Below are 17,272 nucleotides of genomic sequence, written 5' to 3'. Positions count from 1 at the left end.
GTACCAAATTTGGCATCCAATCTAACGAGAACATGATCAACTCTATGATTGCCTCCAAATTGGGATCAGCCGTCCCCAAAATTTGGTCTTCTGGACCACCAAATTTTTTGCATCGTCAGAATTAGACCTAAATTATGTCGGACCTAACTCGTGTATGGCCAATTCAATGGTGACCTCCAATTTGGTATGGGCCGCCCCCAAAATTTGGCCCCCTGGATCCCGAAATTCGACCTCGTCATAATTTGTTCAATATCGACGTCTAATCTAATTTTTTTTTTAAAGTGAAAGTGAAAGTTTATTGGCTTGAATATATTTACAGAGTGCATAAAAATTCAAGTATATTGCCAATTCAATTGTGACCAGCAAAATCTGGCCTCCTCGGACCCCTGAATTTTTATTTCGTCCGCATTTAACTGGTATCTAACCTAATTTCAGTATGGCCAACGTAGTTGTGACTTGCAAATATAGATGGGTCACCCCCAAAATTTGACCTTCTTGGAGCATAGAAATTTGGCTTCGTCCGAATTATACCAATATTGGTGTCTAATCTAATTTGAGTGTGGCCAAGTAAATGGTGACTTCCAAATTTGAGTGAGTCTTCCCTTCACCCCTCAGGGAGAGATATATATAACATTTATTTGCACCCGTCAAAAGGTTGGCGAGGATCCGAGGCGCAGCTTTGTCTCAGCCATGTCCTCCTCTTCAGTCGTCGACCTGTATCTCTTGGATCTGAGCAGCGGCCAGGGCGAGACGGACGACTTCACGTTGCCTTTTTTTCGTCCTGTTTGAGAAGCAGTGCCTCCCAGGATTCATCTGTTCTGTAAGGTTCTCTAAATCTAGGACATGTCCATATCATGTGGATCATGTCCGCTATGCCATCGCAACGTTTGCACCTGGGGCTAAAAATTTCCGTGTGCCACTTGCTGTAAAGCTGGGGGTTCGGGAATACTCCAGTTTTTAGCTTACGACACATAACCTCCAAAATTTTACTTCGTCGGTATTTGACATAGAAACGGCAACTAAGCAACTATACTGAGAAATGAAATGCAGAACTCATAACTGAACTAGGCACGGAACCCGCAGTGCTTTCTCATTTCTGCAATTAAAAAATTGATGAAAAAATTAAAATGAAAAATAATTGTAATAAAAAAAAGTTTACCTTTAGTCCAGATCAACGTTAACGGGGAGGAGTTTGATCTTCTGACTAGAGGAGAATAAAGAAGAAAGCATTTTCCATGGTTGAAAGCGAAGCGCGAGGCGAGAGGCCACGAGGTGACGGTTGCTCATATTCGATTGCTCCGCCGTATCCATCGGGCGACTCTTGACCAGCCACGTCGCCATGGAGTGGCAGTTTCTGATCGCGAAGGAAGACCTGTCAGCTCCAGTCCGGTCGTCCACTTCGTCCATCACGGGTTTCCACGTCAGCAGCAAAAAGGTGGCACAGTTTTCTGCAGTGTTTACAGTGTGCATCGCAGTGCACAAATAGCCTTGAAAAATTACTGGCTCGGACTTGCTGGTTTTTGCGGAGCGCCCGTCAAAGTGTTCCTTATACGGCGTTCAATTGAGCGCGGCTGAGGTTTCATCAAAACATATTTTTTTTTGATGGTGGCGAAAAGCACGGTGCTATGCGATATCAGTGCACGTTAAAGAATCCCAGGTGGCCGAAATTTCCGGAGCCCTCCACTACGGCGTCTCTCATAGCCTGAGTCGCTTTGGGACGTTAAACTCCACAAACCAAACCAAATCAATTCGCGATCTTAGCCTGTGTCGTGTGAATAGAGGCGCTGAAAATTAAAAAAAATATGTGTATTGGCGTCCAGTTGGTGTCTGTATATAGTTTCGCTTTTGTACTGTCACTACTGGGCTCGTTTTCTGTCCTCGGAGCGTGACAGCCGCCCAGTGGAAATCGTACTAGGTGTGCGCTTCCATCGAGCGGCCGCGCGACACAATTCGGCCTCCGCCGAAGCGCAAAAGAGCAGTTGTACTTAGGGGTGCCGCCGCCGTAGACGATAGTCGCGAAAAATTTTTATTTGGTCGCCAGTGTAATCATGTCATAACTTACAGCCACAAAACCTTGCGCGGGAATTTTAAACACCGCGCGTTCAAATGAAAATTGAGTGCCAGTTCAAATGAAGCGACCGACATTGTTGAGCGGTTCCTTTAATAGCGATTTTCAGCAAACAGAAGTCATTTTCAGTAAATTAAACTGATCGCTGTCCCGTTTCGAACCCAGAATTAACGCATTTCACGCGGGCACGCAACGCATAGGCCATGAAAGGTCATCACCATTAAAGGTACAAAGTATAGGAGGCTCGATTTATGCATGAGGCTTCCTTTGCACGGATAGCTGCATATTGTACCAAGTTGCAGTGAATAGATAGATAGAATATGTTTATTTGTACCCGTCGAGGAATCAGAGGGCGATGAAGATAGAGTTTGACCTCCGCCATCTTGCTTCCCTTTCAGCAGGCTGGAATCCCTTGGGATTCAATGGTATCCAAGGCGAGATGGATGACTTTCTTTTCTTATTTCTATAGCTGACAAAACCTTCCAGGACTCTATTCCTGTGTGGGTTGTTTAGCTTGGACATGCCCACGTTATTTGAATAATGTCTGCAATTTCGTAGCAGTGTTTACACCTCGGGTTCTAGATCGCCGGATGCAACCCCGCCGGGGTGGTGCAGTGGTAAGACCGCCGAAGTCGCCGCGGTCGGGTTCGAACCCCGGGTACTCCGGCACCGTCGGGCGTCTTACCACTGCACCACCCCGGCGGGGCATGGAAACCTGAGCCGCTCTGTAGGGGAAGGGAGGAAGGTGGGAGTGAAAGTGGAAAGAGCGAAATGGGTTCTGTAGTGGAGGGCTCCGTAGTAATTTCGAGCACTTGGGGTGGAGGGAGGGTGGCTGCTCCTGGCCCTACGGGGCTGGGACTGCTAGGTCACCGCCGCTTGCGGCGGAGGCTAGCCTGCTACCGGGGTTATATCTATTGTATGCCGTCATTGCACCCGCCACCGCTTCGGTGGCGGATGACGGCTGTTGCTATGTGCGTCTTTCTCTCTTTTTTCTTTCTTTCTTATCTATTTTCTCTTCTGTCCTGCATCGGCCATACCATGCTGAGTAATTCGGTTCTCGTCTGATCTCTTCTGTCCGCATGAGGCAGCGGAAATGGCTCAGCTACAGAGCCGGTAGCTGGCCCGAGCATTTTATTTTCCTTCTTCCTACAGTCGCAACAACATCAACCTTGGCACACACGGGCCGGTACGACCTCACATGCTCTCTATGTGGCGCACCTAGAGCCACCTTCAATCACATAATGTTTTTATGCGATTTCAAGCCACCGCCCATTGGGGCCTCACGGACCAAGAGGGTTGGGAGATCGCGGTCTCCAGCTCGGACCCAGCAGCGTAAAAGATGCTGGTTTACTGGGCAGAGCGGTCGCTGCCAGGCACGGCCTGACAGATACCAGCCGGGATCAGGAACCACCTCAATCCTTGTAATGTACCCTGGTTCCCACAATAAATGTTTTACCACCTCCACGACCACCTGGGGATGTTTATCGTGCGCTGACATCGCACAGCACACGGGCGCCACTTCATTTCGCCTCAATTGAAACACAACCGCCGGCGGTCGGGACCAACGTTAATAGAACTAAGATCAGTTGCCAAACTGAGAGCTGTTTCGCGGCGCCGCCACCGCTGGCTGCTTTGAGTGGCGCTGCAGTTCTACCAGGCTCTCGTCGGCCCGAACGTGGGTTGAACACGTGCAGTGCGGGCAGCATGAGTACAGTGCATTAATTCCCGACTCGGCTGCTGCAGTGATCGTTTTTTGTGCTACCTGTGCTAGCATGCAAAGTCGAATGGGCTACAGTAACCATGCCGACGTGCTGCGTGCCGGGCTGTGTGAGCGGTTACAAGAGCGACAACACAGCGAGGCGTTTTTTCTCGGCTCCGCGTGACGCGGATCTCCCTGCGGCATGGGACCGCGCGATTCCGCGTGTTAACAGGAAACTTTCTGACAAATTACGTGTGTGCGATCTTCATTTCTACGATGAAGACATACTGAAGACGTACAGTCATATCGTTAATGGCAAGGAAGTAAAAATCGATAGGGGCAAATGGAACCTCGCTGAAGGATGTGCACCGAAGGTTTTCCCTAAATGACGTGCTCACTTGTCCCTGGAGTGCTCAAGCACCCTTCAAGCTCCCTGACTGAACTGGTGACTGGCATCAAGTCAGTGGTCGAGCGACAAACAAAGACAGAAAACGTTTTTGGAAATCTGTTCTGGTTGATTGTTGACCTGCTTTTGAGCAGGAAGCTACCCCGAATAGGTTGTAGCCTGCACAGTTCACTGTGCAAGTGGTGAAATTTTATTTGGTAATGCGGATGCATTTTTACACACGATTCCTATCCGAGAAGCAATGTGAGTAGTCAGGTTAAAAATGCAAGGAAGAAGTCTCGCCTGCTGTAATTTGTGCATTCAGTAAAGTGTGAAAACGTGCTGTGAATAAAATGTAAAATTACATTTACTTGTGTGTCTATCTGTAGCCCACTGCATGAAAGGTCGCAAAAAAAAAAAAAGTACTTGCGACGCGGGTGCAGGGTAACGATAAACCCACAGTTGGGAATCCCAAAAAGACAATTTTATTGTCTCGAGTTGTTGGCGTCTAACCTCCTGTGTAAGCTCTCTTCTCTTGCTGGAAGAAAGAAACCGACAACTCAAGAAGCAGAAGTTCGCTCTTTTCGCGGCACAGATTTCGCGCGGCGCTCGGCTAAAAGTCACATGCATGCTTATTGACGAAATGAATGCAATGCGCAAAATTCGCTTATTCCGTTAAACTGCACCACAGACAATGCGGCTCTTTGCTGCAAAAGAGCTGGTAACTTTTTTTTTTCTTTTTTTTTTTGTTAAACATATATGCGCATATGCATGCGGTTGAGCAGAAACTGCAGAAACATACTTCGAACTGACGATGAACCTTGCAATGATCATATCTCTAACATGATTGCACGTTTCTCATATGCCACTTCGGGAAGAAACTAGCAAAACAACTTTCCTAAAAAAAAAAAAAAAAAAAGAAAAGAAAACAACGATAGCGTTGCCTGAGCAGCGCTCACCTGTATCGCTCGAGTTGCTGCAGTAAAGTTTTGCAGCACGCTCGCCACACACGGTTCAGACTTGATTGGTGACTGTGAGTAATTAACGATAAGTACGGCATTTAGGACACCAAGTAATTTAACATTCTCGAATGCTACATGCTACGCCGAACGGCCGGGCCCGCAGCGTTTGATTGTGCTTCGACAGCGGCCAAGCAGCGGCTAGATAGAGCCTGTTTCGACAGCAGCGCCACCTCGCGTTAAAATTGACGCGCCGCTTCAGCAGCATGGAGAACCCGGAGAGTTTGGCAACTCATCTTAGTTCTATTAGCGTTGGTCGGGACAACAGTGGATGACTGTCGCGATTTTTTTTCGGCGCATCGCGGGCGCACGGCGCACTCTTCGGTATCAAGTCGTAGAAGCTGTTCGGCTTTCTTCCTCCCTTCCTTCGCGGTGCGGTTGAGATGACCACGTAGTGCACCGAAATAGGATAGATTTAATGATCGCGGACGTGCTTTTCTGACAGTGATGACTTGCAGTCGGCATAAACCTACCACTAGCACCTAGCGCTGTAGAGCAATAGAATATGTATTTCAACGCGATAGGTTTAAAGGCGCCATGTTGCTGAAAAGCCGTCGGCGTCGTGGTTGACGACCTTAGGGGATAATCGACGGCTCGTCGACGAGTCCATGACGTTGCAGTCACGTGACATTGAGCGAGAATTTCAAACAATAGCGCGGGAAGCCAGCGCTTGTCTTGTTGTCGCTTGCCCTCATTTGCATGCGCTTCTGTCAGCCGAGTATTCTAACGCACCGCAACGTTCACGTCGCGCATGACGCCACGAGTGGAATAAGGGTGAATAAAGAATGGAGAAAAAAAGTATAAAGATGATTAGAGACACGCGTCTAATGCGTGTATGAAATAAAACGTTGCAAAGTAGCCGATCTTGATGGAATAAAAAAATCGATAATTTCGGCGGGATTCGACTCCACTACCCCTGTGTTGTGACCAAGATACGCAGCCGTCTCAGCCACAAAAGGGTATGCCTGTACGACTTGGGAACAAGTGAAAATTTATATGTACAGTCGGTTGCAAAAGTTTACAGTTCTCCACGTCGTTGACGATGGATTGTAAACTTTTGCGACAGATAGTACGTCATGTGGTTTCATGTAAACTGGAATCTTAGACGGCATGTAAATAAGTATGCCGCAATCGTCATATGCTGAAGGTAGATCCTAAGTTCCTCCTAAATATTTAGGCAACTATATTTGCATTACATCGTTTTCACTGACACCGGCTGTGCAGGTGATCACGCTGCTTGTTATAGCCGTGGTGGTGCTAGGATGCGCGCTTGCGGGGAACATGGTCTACATGTACTTGACGCCGTCTGTCACGGTCGATGGGACCACCACGGGGCAGTCGGACGACGACGACGACGACTTGTCGCTGCCGGTTCCTGCTCCGTCGGCACCAGCGGTCCCTGCACTACCTGTCGTTATGCAGGCCCCGCTGCCAGCGGCCGGCTCTGCGCTTCCTTCGCCGAAAGTCAAGATGCAAGCTGCGTCGTCAGAGAGAGCCGAGACAGAAACCACGGCGACGCTCATCATGTCGACCGAGGACTTCGACAACATCAGCTCTAACGAGACAGTGAGTGGGCGCGTTTGGGAGGTCACGGCGTGGAGGAAGCGATGATTAACATAGCGCAAATGTATTAGCGTAGACACGTACCGGACCTTCGAATCTCTTCTGCGCATGCACGGTGACAGGCTCAAGTCCGCACTTCCGCTATGCTGAAGCTATCTTACTCGTTTCTGTCGCCACTTTCTGGCAGCGGCGAGTGGATCCGCGTTGCCTGGAGCCCGCCCAGATGACGGTGTGTACCGAGGAGGCGAGTCGGCAGCCGGCATTCTTCTTCGACGGCCGCCGTTGCCTGACACCCGAGGGCGTGCCGCCACCTGGGTGCCTGGAGGGCTCCAACCGCTTTCATTCACTGGGACATTGCCGCGGCTCTTGCCAGGTGAGGATGGACATTTGCGACAATCTTCGCTTCTCCCGGACAACGCGTATAGCTCGCTGTCTGTACGCGCGTACACGCAGAAAACGTAGTCTATACCAAGGGTGGCCATACAGGCATATGCATCATGAAGAAATGACCTTTTTAATTTAGAACATATGAAATTTTGCTTTTATCCAACAAAGGCGGTGGATACACGAAATACCGCTTATGCAGATAGAAATTGCCCATTGTGCTGAGGCATTGTGCTGAGGCATTCTTGAAGCAAACATCTTGAAGCTTTGCTAGGATGACGTGGTAGCAATTTAACGTTCGTGTGTTGGGTCGTCCATTGTTGTGTTTTCACCGGCTCCAATCTAGAGAAAGGTGCTCACAGTAATAATAGACGGATCGAAGCATAAAGTACATGGAAAAACCATAAAGGAAACCACCTTTGGAGGCAGAGATATGGGAAATGGAAGAGATGCCAGAGAGTCGCGAGCCACACTGGACCCGCGAGGAGTCGCACATATTCCATTTCATTTCAGTTTTATTTCCTTAAACACCCCATCGTGGTGGTACTGCATAAGGGGTGGGTGTAACGTAAGTGAGTATAACATATTTTCATGATAACAAGTATGACGTGACTTTGTTTAGGAAGGTGGATGGGCAACTGATGGCTACAATTTCGCGGGAAAAGTAGTTCCATTGACTCACTGTTTAAAGAAAAAGAAATACTTCGAAAATTAGTCGCAAGAGCACGCTGGCGTGAAAAGTTAAACGGATGACCGATGCGATGAGACGTGCGTGACGGAGGTGCGTAGAGTAAGGTCCTTCTTTGAGCTGGAAATAATAAAACTAATGAAAGAGGCACAGGCTAGAGACGCGGTGATAGAGGGAAAGGGTTGATAATTGGGACTGCTGTTCGATAGATGAAACCCTCATATCGTTTGATTATGAGCGATGAATGAAACGGGCGGCTCTGTCTTACACAGATTCTAATAATTCAATGACTCGGGAGCCGCTGTTTGGTCACCATATAGACCATGCATTCTTTAGGCGGGTAATCATGACACCAGCCACAAGCACCATGCACTGTCAGAGGGCACATGTTTTGGCAGCTGCTAAATAGTTTTGTCAGTGGGCCTAGTGCAACTAAAAAATTCGGTGCTCCTAACATTGGCAGAAGCTGTCAATATATGGGGGCCAGAGCGGCCTAAGTTTGATGCGCTCTTTTAGGTCAAACAATCACGGAAAGACCGCAGTGCTGTTGTTGCTTGGCCATCGAGCACAGGATGTTTTCCTGCTAGAAGATCCAGAGTAGCATGCACCGCGACCAGTGTTGGGAGGTGGTGAAGGGTGGCTGATCCTGGCCCTGATAGGGTTAGGACAGGTAGGTCACCGCCTCTTGCGGCGGGGGCTAGCCTGCCACTGAATTATTTGTTGTAGGCCATCATTGCACCCGCCACCGCTTCGGTGGGGGACGACGGTTGTTGCGGCGCGCGTCTTTCTCTCCCTCTCCCTTTTCTTTCTTCTCTACTTTCTCTCTTCTTTCCGCACGAGGCAGCGGAGGTGGCTCAGCTACAGAGCCAGTAGCAGGCTCGTGCTTTTTCTTTTCCTTCTTTTTGCAGCCACAACAACAACTTTTGCAGAAATAAGGACAGAGCTATTTTACTGAAAAAAATTGCCCACGATTACGTTACTTCCTAATGCGAAATTTGAGCGCAGCTCATCAGCTATTTCACCTTTTCGATAGATTGAGGCAAAGCTTTCGAGCAAGACACGTATGTACAATTAGACCCATCAAGAAACACTCCACTAACGGTTCTTAGCTGTCATGAAAGAAGCTTTTGTGGTAGAAGAAGGTTGCGGGAAGCAGCGCGTGGGCTATAGGAACGTTGCGCGACTAACAGATAGCAGCGACTGACTGATGCCGCTGGCGCCGCTAGCGAGTGAAGCGATTGAGAACGGGATGCACCGTGATCCGTTGATAGCGAGCCGGCGTTTCGGCAACCGGAGAGCACCCTCTCCGCCACGTAGGAAGAGGGGGGTCCCTCCTCCTCTTTCTGCATGGCGGCGACGGTGTTCTACGTACGGAGTCAGCCCCGCCGGGTTGGTGCAGTGGTAAGACGCCCGACTACTGTGCCGGAGTACCCGGGTTCGAACCCGACCTCGGCGGCTGCGTTTCGATGGAGGCGAAACGAAGAGGCGTCCGTGTACTGTGCTGTGTCAGCGCACGTTAAAGATCCCCAGGTGGTCGAAATTACTCTGTAGCCCTCCACTACGGCTCCTCCTTCTCTCTCTCCACTTTCACTCCCACGTTTCTCCGTTCCCTTACGACGCGGTTGAGGTGACCACAGAAAACAAGTGAGACAGTTACCGCGCCTTTCCCTTCCTATAACAATCAGTTAAATCTACGGAGTCATCCTACAGCCACAACAATTCTACGCAGTCACGTTGCCTTGACTCGTTAGCGGCGGCAGTGGCATCAGTGAGTCGCTGGCCTCCGGCGAACCCCCCCCCCCCCCCCTCTTTACTTTTCTTGTGTTCTCCGTTTGCTGCGTGCGCTTCTGCCCGCTGAGTGTACCCCACCCCCCTTCTTTTTGCGAAGCTCCGGTTGCTGTAGCGCCGGCTCGCACTGGGGGATGAAAGGGGGGCGGAGCTGGTCACGAGGCCAACGCGGCCGACGCCGACGACGACGCGAAACCCAGGAACGGGCTCCAAAGAGTTGCGCTCTAAAAAAATTAGAGGGTCTCTTAGATGTCTCTTAAGAGGAGAATGGCGAAAGCCTACCCTTAGTATCATATAATTTGCCTCCGGTCGTTAGCCTCTTGTCGGTATTCTTTGCAGTGCTGCATATAGTTATAATTGGTTTACAGGAAAGAAAAGGCGCAGTATCTATCACACACTCCAGCGTGTTTGGACGGTACACCATCGCTCCTGTCGCGTGGCGTTCCTTGGCGCGCGTACAAGTGTGGCATTGCAGACGGCAGGGAATGCATCCCGCCTCGGTCAATCAGAACGCAACAAAAGCGGGACACACTTTGTCCACGACAATATGAGCCATTAAAGGCTTTCGCCTTAAAAACTGGTGAGGTTTAGCATTTCTAAACGAAGTTACAAAGAGCGTGAAACCCTGCTGGATGAACGGACGCGGTGTGACGACGTTGCCGATGCACCGAAAAATTGACTCACTGAGTCCGGCGTATAGTCCTCATTCATAGCAAAACAGGAGAAGCCGCTGGTGAAGGTGGTAACAACTTTTATTGCCACGAAATGAAAGGAATTATTTCGGGCTGGGGCGAGTCTAGGGTGGCCTCCAGTCGGGAGCGACCTCTTGAGCTCGCGTGACGAGGGCCAGTTGCGTAGTTTTCCTTGGGCTGGCCAACAGCTTGTCCCATTCCTCCGCTGAGGGAGCTGGCAAGAGTGTCTTTGGAGGGGGATTGCTGGCGCATTCCCACAGTATATGGTCTTGAGTGGCCTGCGTCCCGTCACCGCAGTGCCGGCATGCAGGGTTGAATTCTCCGTTTGTAATTAACGATAGTCAGTAGGGGCTAAGAATGGCCTTTGTTTGTAGGCGTCTGAGTGTCGTGGCTTGCGCCCGGTCGAGGTCGGGGTGAGGGGCGGGGTACGTGCATCTTAGCTCGCGATAAAAGTTTGTTACCTCCGCGTATGTGCGCGGTGCCTCCACAGGCGCGTCCGTTCCCGATAGATCTCCCGTCTCCCGGTTGGTTAAGCCTCGGGCTAGACGGTCGACCCCTTCGTTTCCGGAGTTACCCGCGTGAGCCGGAACCCATACGAGATTGATGTTGTGATTGAGAGATCGGTTGCGCAGAATTCGCGCCGCGAGTGCGCTTACAGAATTTTTGGCGAAATTTTGAACGGCGCTTTTTGAGTCGCTTAGAATAGTTTTGGTGTGGGGATCCGCGATGGCCAGTGCGATAGCTACTTCCTCTGCCTCGCATATGGAGCTAGCATGAAATGTTATAGCGTTAATGAAGGTTGACTTTGGAGTGGCCATACATGCCACGTATGCTCGGTTTTTGATGTGCTGAGCTGCATCCACGTACACTGCTTGTGGATCGTCCTCGTACTGTTTCTCAAGGGTCTGTGCCCTTGTCTTCCTGCGGGCATCATGTCTACCTGGTAGCATGTTTTTGGCTATTGGTTTAACAACTAGTCTACTAGTTATGTCAGCCGATAAATGGGATGTTGCGCACACCTCCTCAGTGGGGTGGATGTGGAGCTTGTCGAGAATTACGCGTCCCGCAAGGCTGCGTGACAGGCGGGTCACTTGTGCTGTCTTATGGGCTTCAATTAGTTCAGATAGTGTGTTAAAAATTCCTAACTGCAGTAGTCGATCTGAGTTAGCGTATACTGGTAAGCTAAGGGCCGCTTTGTATACTGTTCTAATTATGCTATTAAGTGCATGTTCGTCCCTACGACGCAGATGATAGTACGGGCAAGCGTACATGATTCTGCTTATCATAAAGGCTTGGATAATCCTGCACAGGTCGGCTTCTCTCATACCCCTGCGACGTGTGGCAATGCGTCTCACCAGCCCACCTATCTGGTGCGCCGTGACGCGTAGCCGGCGTATAGCTTCTGTGTTCTGCGTATTATTCTGAATCAACATTCCGAGAACTCTGATCGTGGCTACCGGGGGTATCGGATGGTTGTCAATGTGTAACTGGATAGGTTCTCGAGAATCAGGCTTTACCTGTGAAGCTTGTTTGTTCCTTATAACTAATAGTTCTGATTTAGCCGGTGAACAGGTAAGGCCGTTTTCCTGCACATAAGACTGTACCGTGTCGATAGCTCGTTGTAATGAATCTGTAATATCTCCATCGGAGCCAGAATTGGTCCATATGGTGATGTCGTCGGCGTATATGGAATGATGTATGTGTGGGATATCATCTAACAGACGCGGGAGGCCGCTCATAACGATGTTGAAGAGAAAAGGTGAAAGTACGGCGCCTTGCGGTGTTCCTCTCGTCCCTAGTGTAATTTTGTCGCTAACTTTGTCAACGAAATGGAGCGTAGCCGTACGCGCATTCAGAAAGGCAGCGATGTAGTCGTATGTCCGTTTGCCTACGTGTAACTGTGAGAGGTGATTGAGGATGGAAGCGTGTGACACATTGTCGAAGGCCTTACTCACATCGAGTCCCAGGATGGTTCGCGTGGCTCTTATGCGATTTGTATCTAGAATGTCTTGTTGAATTTGCCACATAATGTCCTGAGTCGAAAGACCTGCTCGAAACCCAATCATGGACGGGGGAAACGTGCCTTCCGCATCGGTGTGCATAAGGAGCCTGTTTAAGACAACGTGTTCCATTACCTTCCCGAGACATGACGTTAGCGAGATTGGGCGGAGGTTCCCCATCTCGAGTCTTTCGCCCGGTTTAGGTATGAAAATAATTTTAGCGTGCTTCCATTCCTCAGGGACGCTGCCCTCTGTCCAGTACCTGTTGAAGAGGTCCGTAAGAGCCTCTACTGACTGGTCTTCTAAATTGCGCAACATCTTATTGGTGATGCAATCTTCCCCCGGTGCCGAGGTGGTGTTAATTTTGTTAAGAGCAGCCCTAATCTCTGCTACGGTAAAGACGCTATCCATGCGAGGATTATCCAATCCTGAGTACCCATCTGGCGTGGGTATATCCTGGGAGGTGTTAATGTATGTAATGGTGAAGGAACTTTTCTTATACTCTCTCCTGGGCACGTGTTGTTACAATTAACAGGCGAATGAGAAGCGACTGCAAAGCGACGGCCACGCCACTGGTGGCGAAGTTGAAAGTAAATCCGGGACCAGAGCCGGTCGCGTCGTTTGCTAGCCGTGTGTTTCTATGCAGTCCTCGCGTCATGACTTCGTTTTCCGCGGCGCTTGCATCTTTGCATCAACCGCATTCGCTGCCAGTTCATTCTGTCACAAACTAAGGAGCATCTCCGGCTATAGTTTTTGCTTGGGTAAATATTTGAAAGCTATAAAAAATGCGTTGGAGATTGTATTTACTCATCCCAGCTCGGCAAGCAATATGACCTAGAGCATACTGTTCGAGTTTACTTCGCGTTAACAAATCGCTTGTCATTCCTGCCTCATGCTTCGATATGAAAGCATTTCAAATAATATCGGTGCATCATCATGAAATTTGTGAACATCGTTATTATTCGCGTTTGGTACAGGAAAAATATTATATGTTGGTTATTGAGTAAACCTTTAATAATTCAATTACTTAGTGCAGTGCTGCATATATTATGGTGCCTAACTTTTGAAGTCTTTAATATGTCTTGAGTGTAAAGTAAAGACGGAAGTGATGATCGTCAGGTACGAAAATTAATGAATTAAACACGGTGCTCCAAGCGCATGGTACATGCATTTAATGGCCTATAAGCGGTGCTTGTTAAGAGAAGCATCTCTGAATATTTTGTCCTTTATACCTAAGCGCGTATGTTTTACGAAGCGAAGATTGTAAGTGCCCTCTTTCTCGCGTTTCACGCATTTCCGTCTGTATGCGCCATAAAACGTGTCATCGCCGCGATCCAATCCATCGTACGGCTAAGCCCATTTTATCAATTTTATTTGTTCTCTCGAACAATTAAATAAACATAAAAAAGAAGAGGGAGCCTGTACCTGCAAAAGCTTTACCGGCTTTGAAGCAAATTAAAAATAAAAGGGAGAAAAACACAAGATTAAAAAAAAACCTGTTATAAAACAGTGACATAATAAAAAAATAAAAAAAACTATAAAAAAAAGAAAAAGGAAACGAGGTCTGAGTCGCAAGATGGTCTGCTCTGGTCTTCAAAGAAAAAGAAAACCTCCAGAAGGTAGAAAATAAAACTATTTTTTTTTGATAGAATTATTCATGGTGACCATGAGGACCTGGCTCCCGTGAGGGATGCTTTAAACATCGGGGTCCTTATTTAATCGGGCCTCGTTCGACTCGCGAATTCACAAGTCTACCTTTTATTCAGCTTGAACGTGTGTCTGTCACGAAACGCGAAAGTCCTGGGTTCGACTTACAACACCCCTGCTCAATTAGGTGACTCAATTTTCATTTCCGCTTAAATACCTTCCTTCAGTTACGGAACTTCCTTGATAAAGTTGGCGTTAATCTGAACATTTCAAACTGCTCCTGAATTTTCCATCAAGTTTTTTCGTCACGGCGAACGACGCTGCCGTTCAATTTTCTACGATACGGGACCGTTAGCGACATTGTATTAAAGTCGTGAATTTGGCCGATGAAGGGATGCGCCTATAAGAGAGCGGTGCTGGCATGGTGTAACGGCGGGTGGCGCAGAATGTCTCATATATGGGATCGAGGCACGTCACATTAAGCACGTATTAAAAGAGCTTGTAAAGCAAAGGCAGGGTAGATGAAAAAATGAAACAGCGATCATTCTGTTAAAGTCGATACAGCATACTCACAGAAAAGCGGGGCTCAACAATGTAGCTAGTCATTTAGCACTTATTTGTAGGAGGCACCTGGCGCGTGCACGCATCAGTTTCTGCCGGATGGCTGCATCATCATCAATGCTTTCGCATCTACCAAAGGCCAACCATAACTTTATGCTTCAGGCCGCCATAGAAAAAATCGCCCCCGCGAACATCGCCAATCCTCGCACCGACGCATGAGCAACCGCAACTTGTATCCCGGAAAGACTTGACCGCTAGGCGGTTTTCACTGGCCGTCCCCCTAGTCACGTGGTATCAGCGGCGGAGCCTGGCGGGAGAGCGCAGCTGAACCTCTCTGTAGTGAGTTGTGGTGAACCCGAAATACGCTACAGCCATGGTGCTGCTAGCGGAGCGGAGCCAACCGTATCTGACTGAAGTCGACCGGCTACTCGAGAAAGGGGCCTACAATTGGAGGGCCGGCACATAGAAGGGAATAAACCAGTTGGAATTCCGCCTCGTCTCTGCGTTGCCCGCGCGTGCCAACAGAATGACGTGTATGACGTCACATTCACACCAGCGTTCCGCCGGCTCAAGGTTAAACGTTTGCCGAACTTGACCTTGCCAGGGATTGAGTAACGCCCTGAGAGGAATGGCGCTCTTTTTCACAGGGTCAAGGCGTGCGTGCCGAATGCCGCGAGCGGATGCGGCTGGTCCCTTGCTCGCGGAAGCACGTTAAGCGGAGCTGGTTCTACCCGGCCAACGGCACCTGCGTCGAGTGGGGTTTCCCGGAGGGCGCTTGCGTGAGCGTGCGGCTTCCTCTGTTTCATAGCCTGCAGCAGTGCCTGCAGGACTGCGTGCACAACGACGCGCCCGCCTGCCGCGAGATCCCCGTCGCCCAGCGATGCGTGGAGTACCAGGTATACGCCTGCTCTTACCTGTCTACCTGTTGAACGGGAAGGGAATGTATGACTATTTCCAGCAGGGTCACCAATCCACCACTCAGTAATGCATTACGATTGTAGTGGCGTTCCACCACTGCTACGCTTATTTTGAAACTGCTGCACTCCTCCATAAAGGCTCGATGGAATTGCTCGTTGTTTTCGCAGCGGCTTGGAGACTTTCTCTGTGTTATTTACTGTTAAGCCTCCACAGTTTAGGCTTGAATAAGTCTATATGTGTGCATGTTGAGCAGAAGTCGATGGTTATTGTCAATTTTTCATCAGTGGATTTTGGCAGGGAATGGCTTGTATATAGGCTTTCTATTGAAGTTTATAAAGAAAAGAATGCTGTATTGAAAATCCTCAACTTCTTATGGTTAGTTTATGTAAGGCACGAAATGTTAAGTTTGGTTTGTGGGGTTTAACGTCCAAAAACGACTCAGGCTATGAGAGACGCCGTAGAGGAGGACTCCGGAAATTTCGACCACCTGGGGGTTTTTAACATGCACTGAAATTGCACAACACACGGGCGTCTTGTTTTTCGCCTCCATCGAAAAGCGGTCGCTGTGGCCACGGGATTCGATCCCACGTCCTTGGGAACAGTAGTCGAGCGCAGTAACCACTGCGCCACACCGTGCAATGTGCATCTTAACGAGCTTTTCTTCTTGGAAATCCTTTTCCGGAATCCTAGATTGACCTTTAGATGCGGTCAGGGTTTCTTTGCTTGTAGGAAAATCTGTAAGCTCACTGGTATTGATTCACAAGCAACAGGATATGTAAAGGCGGGAAAACGGCGAGATGACACATTTTATTTCCTTTTGGCGCAGCTCCTCTTCCCGGTGTACACCGCCGAGAACAAGAATGGGCGCTTCGAGTGCCTGATGCCGGACCCCGCGGATAAGCTCTGTCTTGTGGGGCGTAACATATTCTCGAGCCACCGAGCATGCGCACACGCTTGTCTCGTTTCGTGATAAAGCTTTCTGATTAAAATTTTGTTAGTAATTTCACCTTTATATTTATCTGAGCTTGGTGACATGCTTGAATAAAGGTTTTAATCTAAAAATTTCCCTATTTATCTAATTGAAGATATTATGGGACATGTGGTCTTGGCCATGCGCTACAGCGTGAAAGATTGAAGGAGAAAGCTTGCCAGTGCTGCTTTCTGCCTATAGCCCTAAAATTATTCTGCTGTTTTAGGGCTTTGCTAATCCATCGTTATATTGTAATTTGCAAGCCTTGTCCTCTCCGAACCAAACTGTCGCTAGTGAGTTGACAGGGGCTTGCAGCGTTTATGGTCAGATTAATCTGTTATACCTAATACCACAGGACTTTTTTTGCACTCACTCACTCACTCACTCACTCACTCACTCACTCACTCACTCACTCACTCACTCACTCACTCACTCACTCACTCACTCACTCACTCACTCACTCACTCACTCACTCACTCACTCACTCACTCACTCACTCACTCACTCACTCACTCACTCACTCACTCACTCACTCACTCACTCACTCACTCACTCACTCACTCACTCACTCACTCACTCACTCACTCACTCACTCACTCACTCACTCACTCACTCACTCACTCACTCACTCACTCACTCACTCACTCACTCACTCACTCACTCACTCACTCACTCACTCACTCACTCACTCACTCACTCACTCACTCACTCACTCACTCACTCACTCACTCACTCACTCACTCACTCAGATAAACAGAGCCGCATGTGATTAGATGGTTGGCGCGATGGTATAAGAAGCCGCGATTCTTCGAAATAAAGACAGTTGTAAGTCAGCGCTTGTCTTGTCCATTTGCTACGAGCTGTTCTGTCACAAAAGCAACGTGTACCCT

At 48.9% G+C, this 17,272-nt stretch overlaps 1 protein-coding gene across 1 annotated transcript; it reads left to right on the top strand.

The window, feature by feature from the left end:
* Positions 1-1,402: 1,402 nt before the first annotated feature.
* Positions 1,403-16,382, top strand: LOC146199277 (uncharacterized). Its single transcript, XM_084592091.1, has 5 exons — positions 1,403-1,435; positions 6,396-6,737; positions 6,922-7,107; positions 15,142-15,390; positions 16,239-16,382. The coding sequence occupies exons 2-5, from the start codon at positions 6,453-6,455 to the stop codon at positions 16,380-16,382; spliced, it is 864 nt and encodes a 287-aa protein (XP_084448217.1). The 5' UTR covers positions 1,403-1,435; positions 6,396-6,452.
* The last annotated feature ends 890 nt before the right edge of the window (positions 16,383-17,272 follow it).

The sequence above is a fragment of the Amblyomma maculatum genome, chromosome 2, assembly GCF_055883805.1.
Source record: "Amblyomma maculatum isolate TAMU_Amacu chromosome 2, ASM5588380v1, whole genome shotgun sequence".
NCBI lineage: Eukaryota > Metazoa > Arthropoda > Arachnida > Ixodida > Ixodidae > Amblyomma > Amblyomma maculatum.
The sequence above is the reverse complement of the archived record's forward strand: the minus strand, read 5'-3'. Positions and strand labels throughout refer to the sequence as shown.

Bases quoted from the DNA above. Each gene is read 5' to 3' on its own strand.
- LOC146199277 (XM_084592091.1), top strand. From the start codon at position 6,453: ATGGTCTACATGTACTTGACGCCGTCTGTCACGGTCGATGGGACCACC. The intron at 6,738-6,921 runs GTGAGTGGGCGC...ACTTTCTGGCAG, and splicing joins ACATCAGCTCTAACGAGACA to CGGCGAGTGGATCCGCGTTG. The intron at 15,391-16,238 runs GTATACGCCTGC...CTTTTGGCGCAG, and splicing joins AGCGATGCGTGGAGTACCAG to CTCCTCTTCCCGGTGTACAC.